This window comes from Sminthopsis crassicaudata, chromosome 3, assembly GCF_048593235.1.
Source record: "Sminthopsis crassicaudata isolate SCR6 chromosome 3, ASM4859323v1, whole genome shotgun sequence".
NCBI classification, from domain to species: Eukaryota; Metazoa; Chordata; class Mammalia; order Dasyuromorphia; family Dasyuridae; genus Sminthopsis; species Sminthopsis crassicaudata.
The window spans coordinates 186,788,205-186,803,881 of NC_133619.1; the positions used below are offsets into that span (position 1 = coordinate 186,788,205).

Genomic DNA, 15,677 nt, shown 5'->3' on the forward strand with positions numbered 1-15,677 from the left:
GAGTAGAAGGTGAATAAATTTCTTTTCTTCCCTCCCTCCCTCCCTCCCTCCCTCCCTCCCTCCCTCCCTCCCTTCCTTCCTTCCTTCCTTCCCTCTCTCTCTCTCTTTCTTTCATTTTTTCTTTTTTTTTTTGCTGAAGCAGTTGGGGTTAAGTGATCACACAGCTAGGAAGTGTTAAGTGTCTGAGACCATATTGTCTTCCTGACATCATGGCTGGTGCTCTCTCTATTGCGTCATCTAGTCACTCGGAAAATAATTTTTCAATGTCTATGCAGAAAGTTTTCCACACACCCCCAATTAAGAAGCACTTATTTCCTCTTCTTATTTTCTTTCTTTACCCCTCCCTCCAGGAAAAAAATACTTCTAATATATGTAAGCAAATATACTTCTAATATACATAATATACATATACATATACTTCTAATATACATAAGTAAAATAAATCCCCCACATTGTCTATATCCAAAAATATGCCTCATTCGTTTTAAATCTATTACCTTCTTTCTCAGAAAATGAGTACCATTTTTGAGTACCAAATTGTAAAGGGCTGAAACTCAAGTCAATGCACTGAAGTAAGACAATTGAGTACTTGAGGCTAATTACCGATTGAAAAAGAATATCCTTGGAAAATGGCCCTTCCTACTATCCTGTGCTGGCGCAATCATTTGGTATATACAGAGAATTGTGGGAGAGACTAGGAGGGGCAATGAGACTAGCCAGACTCAACTCTAGGTGGGAGATGAAGAGGTGAAGTGGCGGAGATTCTGCTTCCATCCCCTTGACTTCTACAGCTGAAGACCAAGAATAAAGACTTTTGCTTATCCTGACTCTAATTTGGCTGATTCTAAGGTATCCAGGGAGCTAACGCAATTGCCACAACAAATGGTTACATACTCTGAGACAAAATTTCTTCCTTTAGTTTTTTACTGGGGGTCTATGAATCTTAAAAAAATATTTTGATAATTTTCAGTCTAATTTCCTTTGTAATCTTATGTGTTTTATTTTATGCATTTACAAACAATATCTACTATGCTTTATTAGTTCTTTAAGGGCAGAAATTTATGTTTAAAATTAGTTTCTTATAAAATTATATCTAATGTATTTAGAGGTTTAACAGCTGAGAAATGTGGAAAGTGTTGCAGAGAGAAATTCAGGGATTTTTTTTTTTCTATGCCAGATATATGAAAGAGTTACTAAAGCTTTTACTTTAGGAGTGAACAGTATTTTCCTTCCATCTGCCAGTTAGAGAGAGTAGTATAATGTGATATAAACAAGCCTAGCCTCTCTGGTAGTATATGAAATAGAACATAATGGTGGAAAATCCAACAAGGATTTAAGGATTTAAGTGACTATGAACAATGTTACAAAGGATGAGTTACAAGCTTTGTTCTAGCTCTCCATCATTTACTACCCAAGTGACCTTGCATAAGTCACTTCACCACTATAAAAGATGGGGACTTGTATGACAAGAGTGGTATCAAAGTAAAAAAAATATATTTAAAGTGCTTTAATATAAATATAAAAGTATAAAATATTCCATCTACAGGCATCCCATATGACACCCCAAAACAGACCTCCTATATACATAGAAATACATAGTATACATATACATAGAAAAATAATTCTATATGTATAATAATTATTCAAAATTAAACAGTCATTGGACAGGTCTATCATGAGAACTACAAAGATGAATAAGACAATTCCTGACCTCAAAGAGCTTACAATAAAATGTATGAGCATAAGAATCATGAAAAATATTGTATAAAATGGAGAATGTGATAAGGGACCTAGGAAAATACCAAAATGCTATCACATTTGCAGGGGAGGAGGGGGAAGAATATATATATATATATATATATATATATATATATATATATATATATATATATATATATATATAATAGAATGGCTTAGTTGGGAGAACACTAGAAATGAAAACAGAATACATTAAGGTAGAAAGGAAGAAAAGATTGAAGGGTACAGGGGCAATAAGTCCAGTTTGGTTGAACAACATGTTAATTAGAAGTCACTGAAAATATCTGATAGGGATATGAATGTTATACTGAAAGTGCTACGGACAATAAGTAATAATAGAAAGTGTTATGAGTCTGGGGAACTGAATATTTCAACCTCTGCCCTATATAGGATAGATATAGGATTTTGAATAGCAAAATATTTCCATTCTCTGCCTATTCTGTGATCGTTTTTTTCTGATAAACCAGACTACAATAATACATGCTTACATATGAAGAACATAGAAAGCAGCTGGATGGCTTGATTTTTCAAAAGATTTAACATCAAAGTACAAGCTATTCAATTCTCATATCTCTGTCTTATCTTTAATCTTTTTTCCACCATTATGTTCTATTTCATATACTACCAGAGAGGCTAGGCTTGTTTATATCACATTATACTACTCTCTCTAACTGGCAGATGGAAGGAAAATACTGTTCACTCCTAAAGTAAAAGCTTTAGTAACTTTCACATATCTGGCATAGAAAAAAAAAAATCCCTGAATTTCTCTCTGCAACACTTTCCACATTTCTCAGCTGTTAAACCTCTAAATACATTAGATATAATTTTATAAGAAACTAATTTTAAACATAAATTTCTGCCCTTAAAGAACTAATAAAGCATAGTAGATATTTTGGAGAAGACAGAAGTATGTATCATCATCAAGTCCAAAAAAAAATCCTGGAAATTTGAAAAATCTGATCTACTACTGACATATTCATATTTTATTTTATAATACTATTATTCCCGAGTCACTTTAAATGAGGTACCTGAAGATACGTGTTTGCAAAGTGACTTACACATATAATTACTCACTTAACTGGCTGAACAATCCTATGATATAAGAAAACTGAGGCTGTGAGAATTAAAATTTTATATGATTTGCCCACAATCCTACCATAGTAACAGTATAAACAAATATCTCCAAATGGAGCTAGAACAAAGCTTGTAACTCATCCTTTGTAACATTGTTCATAGTCACTTAAATCCTTAAATCCTTGTTGGATTGAATTTAAGCCTAACCTATTCCATGCTTTTGATTTTTTCCCCCCCCCCAACAGGGACAGGAAATACAGTGGTAATTATGGTTAGCTATCCAAAAGGAATAGAAATTTTGGGGCCAGTGCAAAGAGGAATTCCAGTTAAAATGACCATAGAAGTTGGTACACGTCAAGTGCAAGAGTTCATCAGTGGTCAATCTGTTGTGTTTGTAGCCATTGCTTTCATCACTATGATGATCATATCATTAGCTTGGCTAATATTTTACTACATACAACGTTTCCTATATGCTGGTTCACAGTTTGGAAATCAGGTAATTATAAGGAATAAATTTTTAAAAATTTTAGTAAACAATATTTGGAAGTCTGAAAGTCACAATTATAATAATGCTGTTATTTTATCTTTTGGAAAAATATTTTTGAGTTGTTAATTTGGGTGTATTTAAGCTCAGCAAAGAGAAAGAATTTCTGTTGTAATTACTCTTTAGTGGAAAATGAAGTAATTTTTAGGTGTGGATCATAATTTCATCCTATTTTGATCATTTAATTTAGTTTGTACCTTGATGGTACATAACTGGTCTTTAGTGCATTTCTCTTCTAATCATTTCAAGACATAAGACTAAAAGATTAAGTAACATTAGAAATTAAAGAAAGTTCTTTGATTTGTATTAGTGGAAGAGTTTCTCACACCCATAAAATTCATCACATTTAAATTCTTTTAAAATGTTTTTAATAATGGTTTCCCTAAAGTTAATTTTAAGATAAAGTAATTACAAATATGTTCTTTTCCAAAGAATCATAGAAAAGAAACAAAGAAAGCTATTGGGCAACTTCAGCTTCATACTGTAAAGCGTGAAGACAAGGTAATATCTAATACTTTAAGTTTATTTACATTTGTGTGTAAAAAAATTACATTTGAGGGTTTCAGCTCATTTTAACATCTCACTTTTAAAAAGGAGATGTATATGAAAGAAGCTCGGACAGACAAATAATAAATTGCAAAAGGAAAATGTAAGCATATAAAAACCAATTTTTAAGATTCTGGCAGCCTTAAAATATATCATACATTCGCACATTCACACTTACAAACCCATACAAATACACACATTTTCCCCTGTCCCCCTTAATTTTGGGGAAAGTATTTGCATATATATTCTTGGTGTTCTGATTTATTTTCATTTTAAAATTTGAAAACACATTTTCATGAGCAGTCTAAATTCAAAGTCTTTGAATTAACAGTCTTTGAAACATGATATTCTATGATCTCTCTTCTCTCAATATTTCAGATTACTGGGAGATAATTTCTTTTAAAAAGTTAAAGGATTCCTGTGCACATGAAAAAAAAAAAAGAGCTGTGGCAGTATTTTTTGTTTTTGATACTTTTGTGCTATGTAAAAATCTCATTACATTCTATAGATTTATAAAACACTAAATTTATTGTTGCAATGACTTTCTAGTTTTTTTTGTCTTGCAATAAGTTATTAAATATTGCTTTCCCTGCATCTCTTCCTATTTCTTCTTGAATCAGAGTAAGATTGCCCTAAAGAAGCATGCTTAGTCATTCATGGATCCTCTGCTGTTCTGTTTAAAGGATTAAAGAATAATAGGAACTCAATAGGTAATGGTTGGGTGATGTGCTGAATTTTTTTTTCCCCAGTAGTATTTTATTTTTTCCAAATACATGTAAAGAGTTTTCAGCATTCGTTTTTGTAAAACTCCCTCTCTTCTTTTCTCTCCACTCCAAGGCATCAAGCAATCTGGTAGAGGTTAAATATGTGCAATCCTAAAATAAAAATGTTATAAAACAATTTTCAGTGTTATTACTATTGATGATTGCTGCATAATTTTTATAATAAAAACAAATATATAAATAATACTTTTGATATTCTCCATTGTACTATTTGTAAGCAAATCTTTAAAAAAAATCAATTGATCAAGACATTTTTAGATAGCATGTAGTTCCCTTTTAGAAAACATTTTGTTGATATATTTATTTTTCTAAAAAAAAAAATTTTTTTTAAAAGAATGATCATGTAAGTGTTCTTCCTGGCCTTAAACTGACAGTATTTGTTTCCCAGTATTAAGTGGTCAAGGAAGACGGTTTTAAGTTGTGTCTTAATATTCTTTCTTTTTTTTTTTTTTTTTTGTTGCAGAGGCAGTTGGGGTTAAGTGACTTGCCCCAGGGTCACACAGCTAGGAAGTGTCAAGTACATGAGCCCACATTTGAACTCAGGTCCTCCTGACTTCAGGGCTGGTGCTCGATCCACTGCACCATCTAGCTGCTCCATGTGTCTTAATATTCTAAAAATAATCTTAAATTTTTGGGGGGAGTGTGGGTAGGAATTGATTAAAATAAAACTATGTAATTTTGTAATATTTTTTATCTTGTTTGGTTACATTTTAAAAGTAGATATTAAAATGTTAGCAGGTTAAACTTGTTTTTAGAACATGGAAATTGGTTAGATTCATAAAACTGGGGAATCTAACCTGAATTTTTTCTTTTCACCTATTTTATTTTATTTTTGCTGAGTCAGTTAAGTGAGGTTAAGTGACTTGCCCAGACTCACACAACGAGGGAGATATTAAGTGTCTGAGGCTGGATTTGAACTCAGATCCTCCTGACTTCAGGGTTGGCACTCTAGCCACTTCATCATCTAGCTACCCCCTCATTTATTTTTTTGAATGATAACTTTGTGATTAAAAAAAATTGGCAAGTTTTTAATCTTTATTATTTTAATTAACATGACAAATTTGTGATTCATTGTTGTATTATGAAAAATATATATGTAATCACATTTCCTCCTATAGGGAATTGATATTGATGCTGAAAACTGTGCAGTGTGCATTGAAAATTATAAACCAAAGGATATTGTTAGAATTCTGCCATGCAAGTATGTTTCTTATTGTCAGTTTTTTTCTTCTAAGAACTATTACTTGACAAGTTTGTTTGCTAATAATTGTAATAAACTTAATTGCTTTATTAGAGAATTAATTTTTCTCATGTTCTACTTTAGCTTATTTTAATCTTTAACTTGCAGTATATTACTTTAAAAGTTTTTTTGCTTAGCATGAAAATTAGTTATTAATATTTAAGTTCACTATACAGTATAATATATAAATATTGTTTTGATGTCCAAGGAATCATTAGAACCTATTTAGAATTGTGTCAATGATCAAATTTAGTCCATATACAGGTAAGCATATATGTATGTATATAGTGTTTGAACTGATTGTATTTCCAGTTCTCTCCTTTGATCTAAAGAGATATATCATCTAGAATGTAGACATGCTAGGGAGCATGACCATGGATCCTATACCCTCAAAACCATACGGAACCTAATACTTTAACATTACTTGTATAATAGACACCTTAATAAAAAGGGTGCCAAAAAAGAGATACAGCAACAAGAATGAAGGTTATTAGAAACACAGAAAGCATGGGATATAAGGAAATGACAAGTTGTAGTGGTGCAGAACACTGCAGAATAATGAGCCAAAAAGGCTGGTAATAGGAAACTTTGGGACCATTGTACTAGATTCTATATAGATAATGAGTAAAATAAGCAAAATTATTATTTTCTCCCTTGTTATAAAATTCCTCGGTGGTTATACTTATAACAACTCTGTTGGAAAATCATGATTTGGAAAGAGAAGTGAATTATGCTCTTTTTAAAAAGAACTTTTTGTTCAGTGAAAGGTATTTTTGGGGAAAGAAATTATAACTTGCTTCAAGTCTTCCTATTTAATTATACTTAACAGGCATATAGCAAGTTATTATATAATTATATTTTACTTTGCATTCTCAAAGTGCTTCATAGTCATTTAATGAAATGATATGAGAGCAAGAATTATTAAAACCAAACAAGTGTAGTTACTTGAAATGCAACTGAGATTAAATCTATAGTTTTGATTTGTATGTAGTAGTAGTTTTTGAATTAGATAAGTTTTTAGAGAGTAATAATTTATAGGACTACATGGATTGGGTTTTGTTTTGTTTTTTGACAGGGGGAGCAGGTAGAGTGGGAAAGGGGATACTGGGTCTTTAACTTTTTTGTCTAGCTTGGAAATAAAATATTTACTTATCAGGTTTCATCCTTGAATAGTGGAAGTTTTCATCTACTCTGTTTTTCTAGCCTGAGCCAATTCACCACTTCTTGGGCATATTGGTCACCCTTTCCTCTCAGAGGCTCACTATATGAATGCTAGCTAGATGCATCTTAGACTCAAGTGATCTACCAGCTTCAGTCTCCTTTGCAGCAAGTGACTACAAGAATGTATTGCCATTACCTGCTAAAATTTTTCTTTGCATAGGATGGATTAAAGTGGCCCTTTTAGAAGGGAATGGGGAATATCATCTTAAAATTCTTTTAAATCTATTTTCCAACTATAAAATATGAAATCAATTAAACATTTAGAATTAAGAGCAAGTTCTTGATTAGGGATTTGAATTAATTCCTAAAGTAGGCCTGTACTTAGTCTCTAAGTCATAACTTGTTTATAATACACATTCTTAGAGAAATATTTAAATTAATATGCCAGGTTACTTTTTTTTCTTAAACTTTTCTACTTTATCTTACTTAGTCTTTTGCAAAGTAATGAAATACTTGAGAAAAATAAAATTTTCTTATACTTAAGCAAATAATTATAAGGCACTTTAGTCTATTGCATTAAATTCTTTCAGAGTTCATACAGTATTCCATTTACTGGACTTTTTCTTTTAATACCATATGCCTGATATAAAGACATGATGTATAAATTGAATAGAAAATTAAATGACCTAACCTGTGTTCTTTTACAGATTATTTAATCCCATTATTTTCCATTATAATTAAATATTCCTTTTAATGTGTTTTGGGAATGGGAAAGGATATCAAGAGCTAAACATGTTATAATTAAATATACATTGAATTGCTAGATTTTCTGAAATGATTTTTGAGAATTAAAAAAAATACAGATTTTATTAAATAAGGAGATTATTACAAAGAAAGGAATTAATTTGACCAATAACAATAGGGAGGTGGAAATTTTTTTTTCTTTTTGTTATTATCCCAAGTGATAGGGTGACATTAAGGTTTTTTTTTCTCTTTTAGTTTAATTGTTATTTTTCCCCAGTTACATGTAGAACAGTATTTTGCATTTGTTTATAAAACTTTTGAGCTCTAGATTCTATTTCTCCCTTCCCACTCCACCTCCCATTGAAAAGGCAAGTATGAAGTTATGTATAACATAGAAGTCACATTGCAAAAGAAAACAGATCTCTCCCCCTCCAAAAAAAAATATCAAGAAAGTTTTTATAAAAGGATTCTTTGATTTGTATCAGACTCGATCAGTTCTTTCTCGGGGTAGCATTTTTCATTTATAAGTCCTTCAGAATAGTCTTGGATCTTGTGTTGTTGAGAATAGCAAGGTCATTCATAGCTGATCATCCCACAACATTGTTATTGATTTATATACTGTATATTTCACATTGCATCTCATTAAGTTCTTTGAACAAAATATCTTGTAATATGAAAGAGAACTTCGTTTTATTCTACATATCATACTTTTCTAATAGGTAACCTGGAAGATTTTAGAGTGGTTTAATAGGTTAACAATTGAATAAACTATAAATAACTTTGATGATAAGCAAATAGTATAGCTTGCATTCACTTAAAAATGTTTTTCTTTTGAAATGTTAACACATACTTAATATTTTTTAGGCATATTTTTCATAGAACATGCATAGACCCCTGGCTTTTGGACCATCGAACTTGTCCAATGTGTAAACTTGATGTCATCAAAGCTCTAGGATACTGGGTTAGTTAAATTTTTATTTAAGCTTAATTTTCCTCCAATTATTACCTACTTTTAAAATCACTATGATTCTCATGAAAAGAGTATTTACATTCAAAATATAAACAAATTATTTTGGACAAGGGTAAGGAGTTAATACTCAACTAGTATTTATAATTATTGAACAGTTCCCCAAGGATTTTTAACTTTTCTGATTTAACAAGTACTTTACAATTCAGCAAGCATTCACTAAAGAATCCTGTACAAAACACTGTCTAGGTAATAGGAATTCACTATGAATTACTTGTTTTCAAAAAGTTTAGCAGGCTTATAGAAAGGGTAAGGCATACACACCTAGGTATGTTACAAAATATATAGTGTGATTAATTAGCAAGCATTTACTAAATTACCTATCTAATGTACAAGGAACTGTCCTGGACCCGGGGAATACATTAAATTAATGGTTTATTTCAGTGGTTATCTCAAAGAGTTATATTCAAACAACAAGACATCATAGTAATCTAGAAGTATGTAGAGAATAAAAAAAAAATACGAAATCTCTTCAAGATTGCTATTTATGTATTATACATATATGTGTGTGTGCATGTGTACATAAATATATATGTGTGTGTGTGTGTATATATGTACACACACATGTATCTATAAGAAAATTGGGCAAGAGGTATTGGGTGAGGGAAGATTTCATGTAAAACTTGATACTTGAGCAGAATTTTGAAGGAGACCTGGCACTCTCATGTGAGGAGGAATTCTGCTCGTGATTGATAACCAGTGCAGTGACACAAAGATGAGATGAAATGTTATACATGAGGAATATGAAGAAAGCTAGTTGGAATAGATAGTGAAAAGGAGTCGTTTACAGGGTTTCCCAAAATTTTAGTGCTCTTGTGAACTCAAGAGATTTGAAGCTACATTGGGAACTTTGCATATTTAACCTCGAAAAGTAAATTGGGAACAAAGTGAGAATTTTAAATGCCTAAGGAATTTCTAAACATAAATACCTAGAATTAATAGGGAGCCACAGTTTGAGTTTGTAGAGTGATGTAGTTATATTTTATCTACAATCTTGTTTATTCCTTATAAATACTTATTTTTGGTTTATTAGCTGTAGTCACTGATTCTGCCACTTTGAGTAGTTTTCTGCAGAATTTATTTCAAGTGTCTCCTTTTCTAATTTTCCCACTTTGTCCTCCCTCTTAATTGAAGGCTGCTCTTCCCCAAATGGTTTTATTTACATAATCATTTTCTATGTAATTATATTCATGTTGTCTCTCTTCAGTTAAAAGCTTCATCCTTGAAGGCTATCATCAGCATTCCTAAGTTTTAGTGTGTTTTGTTATTTGTCATCTTGAGCAGTTATTTGTTTCTATGATTTATTCATTGAGCATTCATTACTTAATCTTTTCTATTGGTTCTTGTACTTCCATTTCCCATTTTTCTTCATTATTATTAATTTTTTTTAATGTTGCATTTACTATGTTTGCCTTTTATATTTTATATATGTCTTCTAGCAATGATGAATTTTTGAAAACCAGATATTGAAAAATAAGTATTCTTTAATTTTTAAAATTAAAAGTTGCATAATAAAAATAAGATAATGACAAGCTTAATTACATGTATTATGGTGGAAAGAAGTTTTGTTTTATGTTAGTACTTAGTAAGTTTTTTTTTTTTTAACCATTTAAGGAAAATCTTGAGGATTTACAGGACATACCAGTTCCAGAATCCATACCTGGTAGTGTTTCAGTTGTGAATTTGAGTGTCACTTTGCAAGACGAAGATAGAAATGAAGTAAGCCATTTGCCATCATCATCAAATGGATCTGGGTGTAATAACTTTAAAGATGATACAGAGGAAAATGCAGCATTACTAGGTAAGTAGTTATACTTTGTAAGAAGCTACTATATCATTGTGTGCCTTGAAAATATTAGAAATAAATTCTTGTGGGGAAAGGGAATATGTTATTATGAAGAAAGAACATATAAAATTATTCTAAGAAATATAAACAGGAGTATGTATTTTATGATCTATCATATAGAATTTCTAGTAAATTAAATAAGAACTTACATGAGGAAAATGCATAAATAAAAATATGCCAAATATTTAAGCCATTGTTTTGATAAAGAAAAATTATTATTACTTTAAAAATTAATTTTATAATTACAACATTTTTTGACAGTACATATGCATAGGTAATTTTTTACAACATTATCCCTCGTACTCCCTTCTGTTCCGAATTTTCCCCTCCTTCCCTCCACCCCCTCACCTACATGGCAGGCATTCCCATACATAGTAAATATGTTATAGTATATCCTAGATAAAATATATATGTGCAGAACCGAATTTTGTTTTTGTTGTTGTTGCAAAGGAAGAATTGGATTCGGAATGTAAAAATAACCTGGGAAGAAAAACAAAAGATGCTAACAGGTTACACTCATTTCCCAGTGTTCCTTCTCTGGGTGTAGCTGATTCTGTCCATCATTAATCAATTGCAACTGGATTAGCTCTTCTCTATGTTGAAGATATCCACGTCTATCAGAATACATCCTCATATAGTATTGTTGTTGAAGTGTATAATGCTCTCCTAGTTCTGCTCATTTCACTCCGCATCAGTTGATGCAAGTCTCTCCAAGCCTCTCTATATTCATCCTGCTGGTCATTTCTTACAGAACAATAATATTCCATAACATTCATATACCATAATTTATCCAACCATTCTCCAATTGATGGGCATCCATTCATTTTCCAGTTTCTAGCCACTACAAAAAGGGCTGCCACAAACATTTTGGCACATACAGGTCCCTTTCCCTTCTTTAGTAGTTCCTTGGGGTATAAGCCCAGTAGAGGTATAGCTGGGTCAAAGGGTATGTACATTTTGATAACTTTTTGGGCATAATTCCAGATTGCTCTCCAGAATGGTTGGATTCTTTTATAACTCCACCAACAATGCGTCAGCGTACCAGTTTTCCCGTATCCCCTCCAACCTTCATCATTATTTGTTCCTGTCATCTTAGCCAATCTGATAGGTGTGTAGTTGTATCTCAGAGTTGTCTTAATTTGCATTTCTCTGATCAATAGTGATTTGGAACACTTTTATATGAGTGGAAATAGTTTTAATTTCATCATCTGAGAATTGTCTGTTCATATCCTTTTTCCATTTGTCAATTGGAGAATGGCTTGATTTCTTATAAATTAGTCAATTCTCTGTATATTTTCGAGATGAGGTCTTTATCAGAACCTTTAACTGTAAAAATGTTTTCCCAGTTTGTTACTTCCCTTCTAATGTTGTTTACAGTAGTTTTGTTTGTACAAAAGCTTTTTAGTTTGATGTAATCAAAATTTTCTATTTTGTGACCAATAATGATCATTAGTTCTCCTTTGGTCACAAATTCCTTCCTCCTCCACAAGTCTGAGAGGTAAACTATCCTATGTTCCTCTAATTTATTTATGATCTCGTTCTTTATGCCTAAATTATGGACCCATTTTGATGTTATCTTAGTATGTGGTGTTAAGTGTGGCTCTATACCTAGTTTCTGCCATATTAATTTCCAGTTTTCCCAAGTAGTTTTTGTCAAAATAATGAATTCTTATCCCAAAAGTTGGGATCTTTGGGTTTGTCATACACTAGATTGCTATTTTTATTCACTATCTTGTCCTGTGAACCTAACCTATTCCACTGATAAGAAAAATTATTACTATCTAATAAATCTCAGAAGGGAAAAAGGAAGAAAATTTAAGAGATCATTTAGTTCAGCCTCTCCAGTCTCTACTTGAACAATTTCTGAAAGTTTTTAATGATTACTTTAGAAGTTTTTCCTTTATGATGAAAAAATGCAATCTGAAACCACAAGAATTAGAAAATTTCATTTTAATTTATATTTAATTTTTTCTCAATTAAATGTAAACAATAATTTTCTTTCTTTTTTTTTTTTTTTTTTTCCCCTGAGGCTGGGGTTAAGTGATATGCCCAGGGTCACACAGCTAGGAAGTATTAAGTGTCTGAGACTAGATTTGAACTTGGGTTCTCCTGAATTCAAGGCTAGTGCCACCTAGCTGCCCCAATAATTAACATTTTGAAAAAAATTGAGTTCATATCCTCTTTCTCCTATTTCTCCTCCTTGAAAAGGCTAACATGTGTAGTTGTGCAAAACATTTCCATATTAGTCATCATATTATTGTAGTGTTCTTGTTGGTTTTCTGGAGGTCTTGGAGCTGCTTTCCTTTCAGTAGAATAATCACCACAAGAATAGCCAGGTGTTAAAGTCCAAATTCTTTATTGTCTACTTCACAGTCTAGTTTCCTGCTTGGGGCCCAGGCTAGCCTTTTTAAGAGTCTTGGTTTGAGTGGAGAAGCTAAATAGGACAGCCCTGCCACCACAGTGATGTGAGATGGAGTCAATGAATCTCTCTTGAGTCCAAAGGCTTATGCTTCAGCCTCCAGCCACCACAAAGGTGGACAATGGAATGAATCTGGCTCTGAATCCCTAGCTGAGTTTGTTCCACCTTATATGCTCTATACTGAGTATAAACCAATCATTATATCACTAGGAAACCATTATTTGTTGTAAGATTAAATCAGTTATACCAAACTTAGAGAACTATTAATCACCATGCTAAACTAGATAACCATTGTCTCATCAATTCCACTGAGTTAGCATCTTGTGAGAATCCTTGTTTCAAGTTCAGACTTCTGGCCCATAACATGGGCCATTATTATTAACATGTCACTGTACCCTTTGTGTTGTGTAGGTTTGTATTTATGTAACAATTTGAGATACTTGTTACCTGTTAATTATATATTTAATGCTAAGGGTAAGTGAGATTTTATGGTTTTATACACACACACACACACACACACACACACACACACACACACATAGTTATCTGTAATAACTATAGATTTGAAGATACATATATGATGATCTAAGCAAAACAAGTCATTTTAAGAACTGTTAAGTAGATGATTTATCATTTAGTCTGACTTTATTTTGTTAAGAAGAAAATTGAAGCCCAGAGAGGTTAAGTGACTTAATCTAGGGTTACATATAGGTAGTAAGTAATAAAACTGAGGTGTACATCAAAGTCTTCAACTTCCATATTTGTAACCCAGAATAAATCTCCTTTCACTTTTGAGGCCTCTTTGTTCTTTCAGGTTTACTACATTCAGTTGTGCTTTTGATGTATGGTTGTTTCCATTTCTATTGTTGGAGTTCTTGTATCTTTTGTTTTCTTGGTTTTATTCATTCTGCTTTCTAAATCAATTTTCCCCTATGTTTCTGGGCTTCACTGTATGTGATAGCTTTTAAAAGGTTAGATAATAGTATTTTATGAGGATAAAATTTATTTTTAATGGAGTATACTTTTCTGATTTAATTTTCACAAACTTAAGAGTTGATATAGAAAATCTAACTTTTTTATTTATTAATAAGTGGTCACCAAGTTCTTGAGACCAGTATATAAGTATGCTGGTGCTAATTTTCAGGAAATAGGGACTGATGTAATATTATGGACTGATCTGGTATTATTTTTTTTTTTTAAACTTTGTTTTAGAAAGAGATGGCAACGATACTCCACAGGAAGAGCCTGTCTCCTAATGGACATTACCATTCAGTAGCTCTACAGCAGCTTTTTTGAACTGCATTAGCACAAACTTTATACATTGGAAAAATTATGTATGTTCGTTTATTTCTCAGACTTTTCTAGTTCTTATTATAAAAGAATTAAGATATTTTGTTCAAAAAAGGAAAGGTTTTTGATATAGTCTTCATGTTTACTTGCTAAAAATGCATTTGTTATCTGGAAGAATTTGTCATATCAAACTTACAGAAATTGTAACTTAAGAAAGAATCTGTAAAGTAAAATATTGGTGTCATTGTTTCTAAAAAAAATACCACAATAACTAAAATACAAGAAATATTATTTTTCTGAAAGTTGATTTAAGAATAAGCACAATTTATTTTGATATATATCTTGATGGTGGAATTGTGTAATTAAATGTTTTCCCTGGAGGAAATATTTTAGAGGTTTAAGGAAACTTGTTCAAAGATGAAAATTTTATAACCTTGTTGACTGTGTCTCTTTATGTAAATAATTCAGAGCTTAACTAGAAATAGGTTCTTTGACTATTTGAAATTGTTTAAAAAAAAGACATGTATGTGTGTGTGTATATATATATATATATATGTATATGTTTTTTTTCTTGTTCCTTGTGACATCTTGCAGTGGGAAAAGAATATTGATAAATTTTTCTATAAATAAAAAGAAATCACTTTAGATTCTCTTCTACCTCGTTACTGAGTTTTTCTGTGCTTCATTAAGGAAATTAAGCAAAACTATCATGTTTTTTTTTTTTAAATTGGATCACTCATAAGGCACAGAAGCGTTCATCTACTATGGTTTTCTGATGTTAGCTGCTTCCTCTCCTCCCTCAATATCATCCATATTGGTCAGGCTTGGTCTAATACTCAAGAAGCTTTAGCCATCCTGTAACTTAGAATTCCTGAGCTCAAGAAATCCATTAGCTTTATCTTTCTAGCCACAGCAATTACCAGTGCTTGCCAGCATGTCCTGCCTATAAGTCTTACTGTTATCAAGATCTTCATAATTCTTGTATTATAGTTTACCTACATTTAAAACCAACATGAACATGAGGACAAAGGGTTACCCCATTTGATGCAATGGGAGCAGATTGAGGTAAAAGATGTCTGTGTGTATATGAGAGTGAGAGAGATTTTTGAGGGGATCAGAGTGACAAAATATTAAATAATTTTCCTAGTTTTTTTAGTTATTAAATGTTAATCTTAATCTGTTTTTCTCAGTAAGGCAATTCTAGGTTAGAACTAGGCTTGCATTACTCTTCAAAGAAGTCCTTTTG

The 15,677-nt window shown here is 31.5% G+C and overlaps 1 protein-coding gene across 5 annotated transcripts in view; it reads left to right on the forward strand.

Annotated features, from left to right (window-relative positions):
* The window catches only part of RNF149 (ring finger protein 149), a 30,423-nt gene that overhangs the window by 4,829 nt on the left and 9,917 nt on the right, over positions 1–15,677 (forward strand). For 2 of the 5 annotated variants that reach the window (XR_012487900.1, XM_074299767.1), the window contains exons 2-6: positions 3,078–3,328; positions 3,809–3,877; positions 5,823–5,905; positions 8,714–8,810; positions 10,491–10,677. Coding sequence is in view for 3 of the 5 variants with exons in the window: in XM_074299767.1 (XP_074155868.1) it covers positions 3,078–3,328; positions 3,809–3,877; positions 5,823–5,905; positions 8,714–8,810; positions 10,491–10,677 (687 nt within the window). In the remaining 2 variants the exon portion in view is untranslated. Of the gene's footprint in view, positions 1–3,077; positions 3,329–3,808; positions 3,878–5,822; positions 5,906–8,713; positions 8,811–10,490; positions 10,678–14,353; positions 15,077–15,677 lie in introns of those variants that run through there. The other 3 variants (XR_012487899.1, XM_074299766.1, XM_074299765.1) reach the window with 3 other exon arrangements.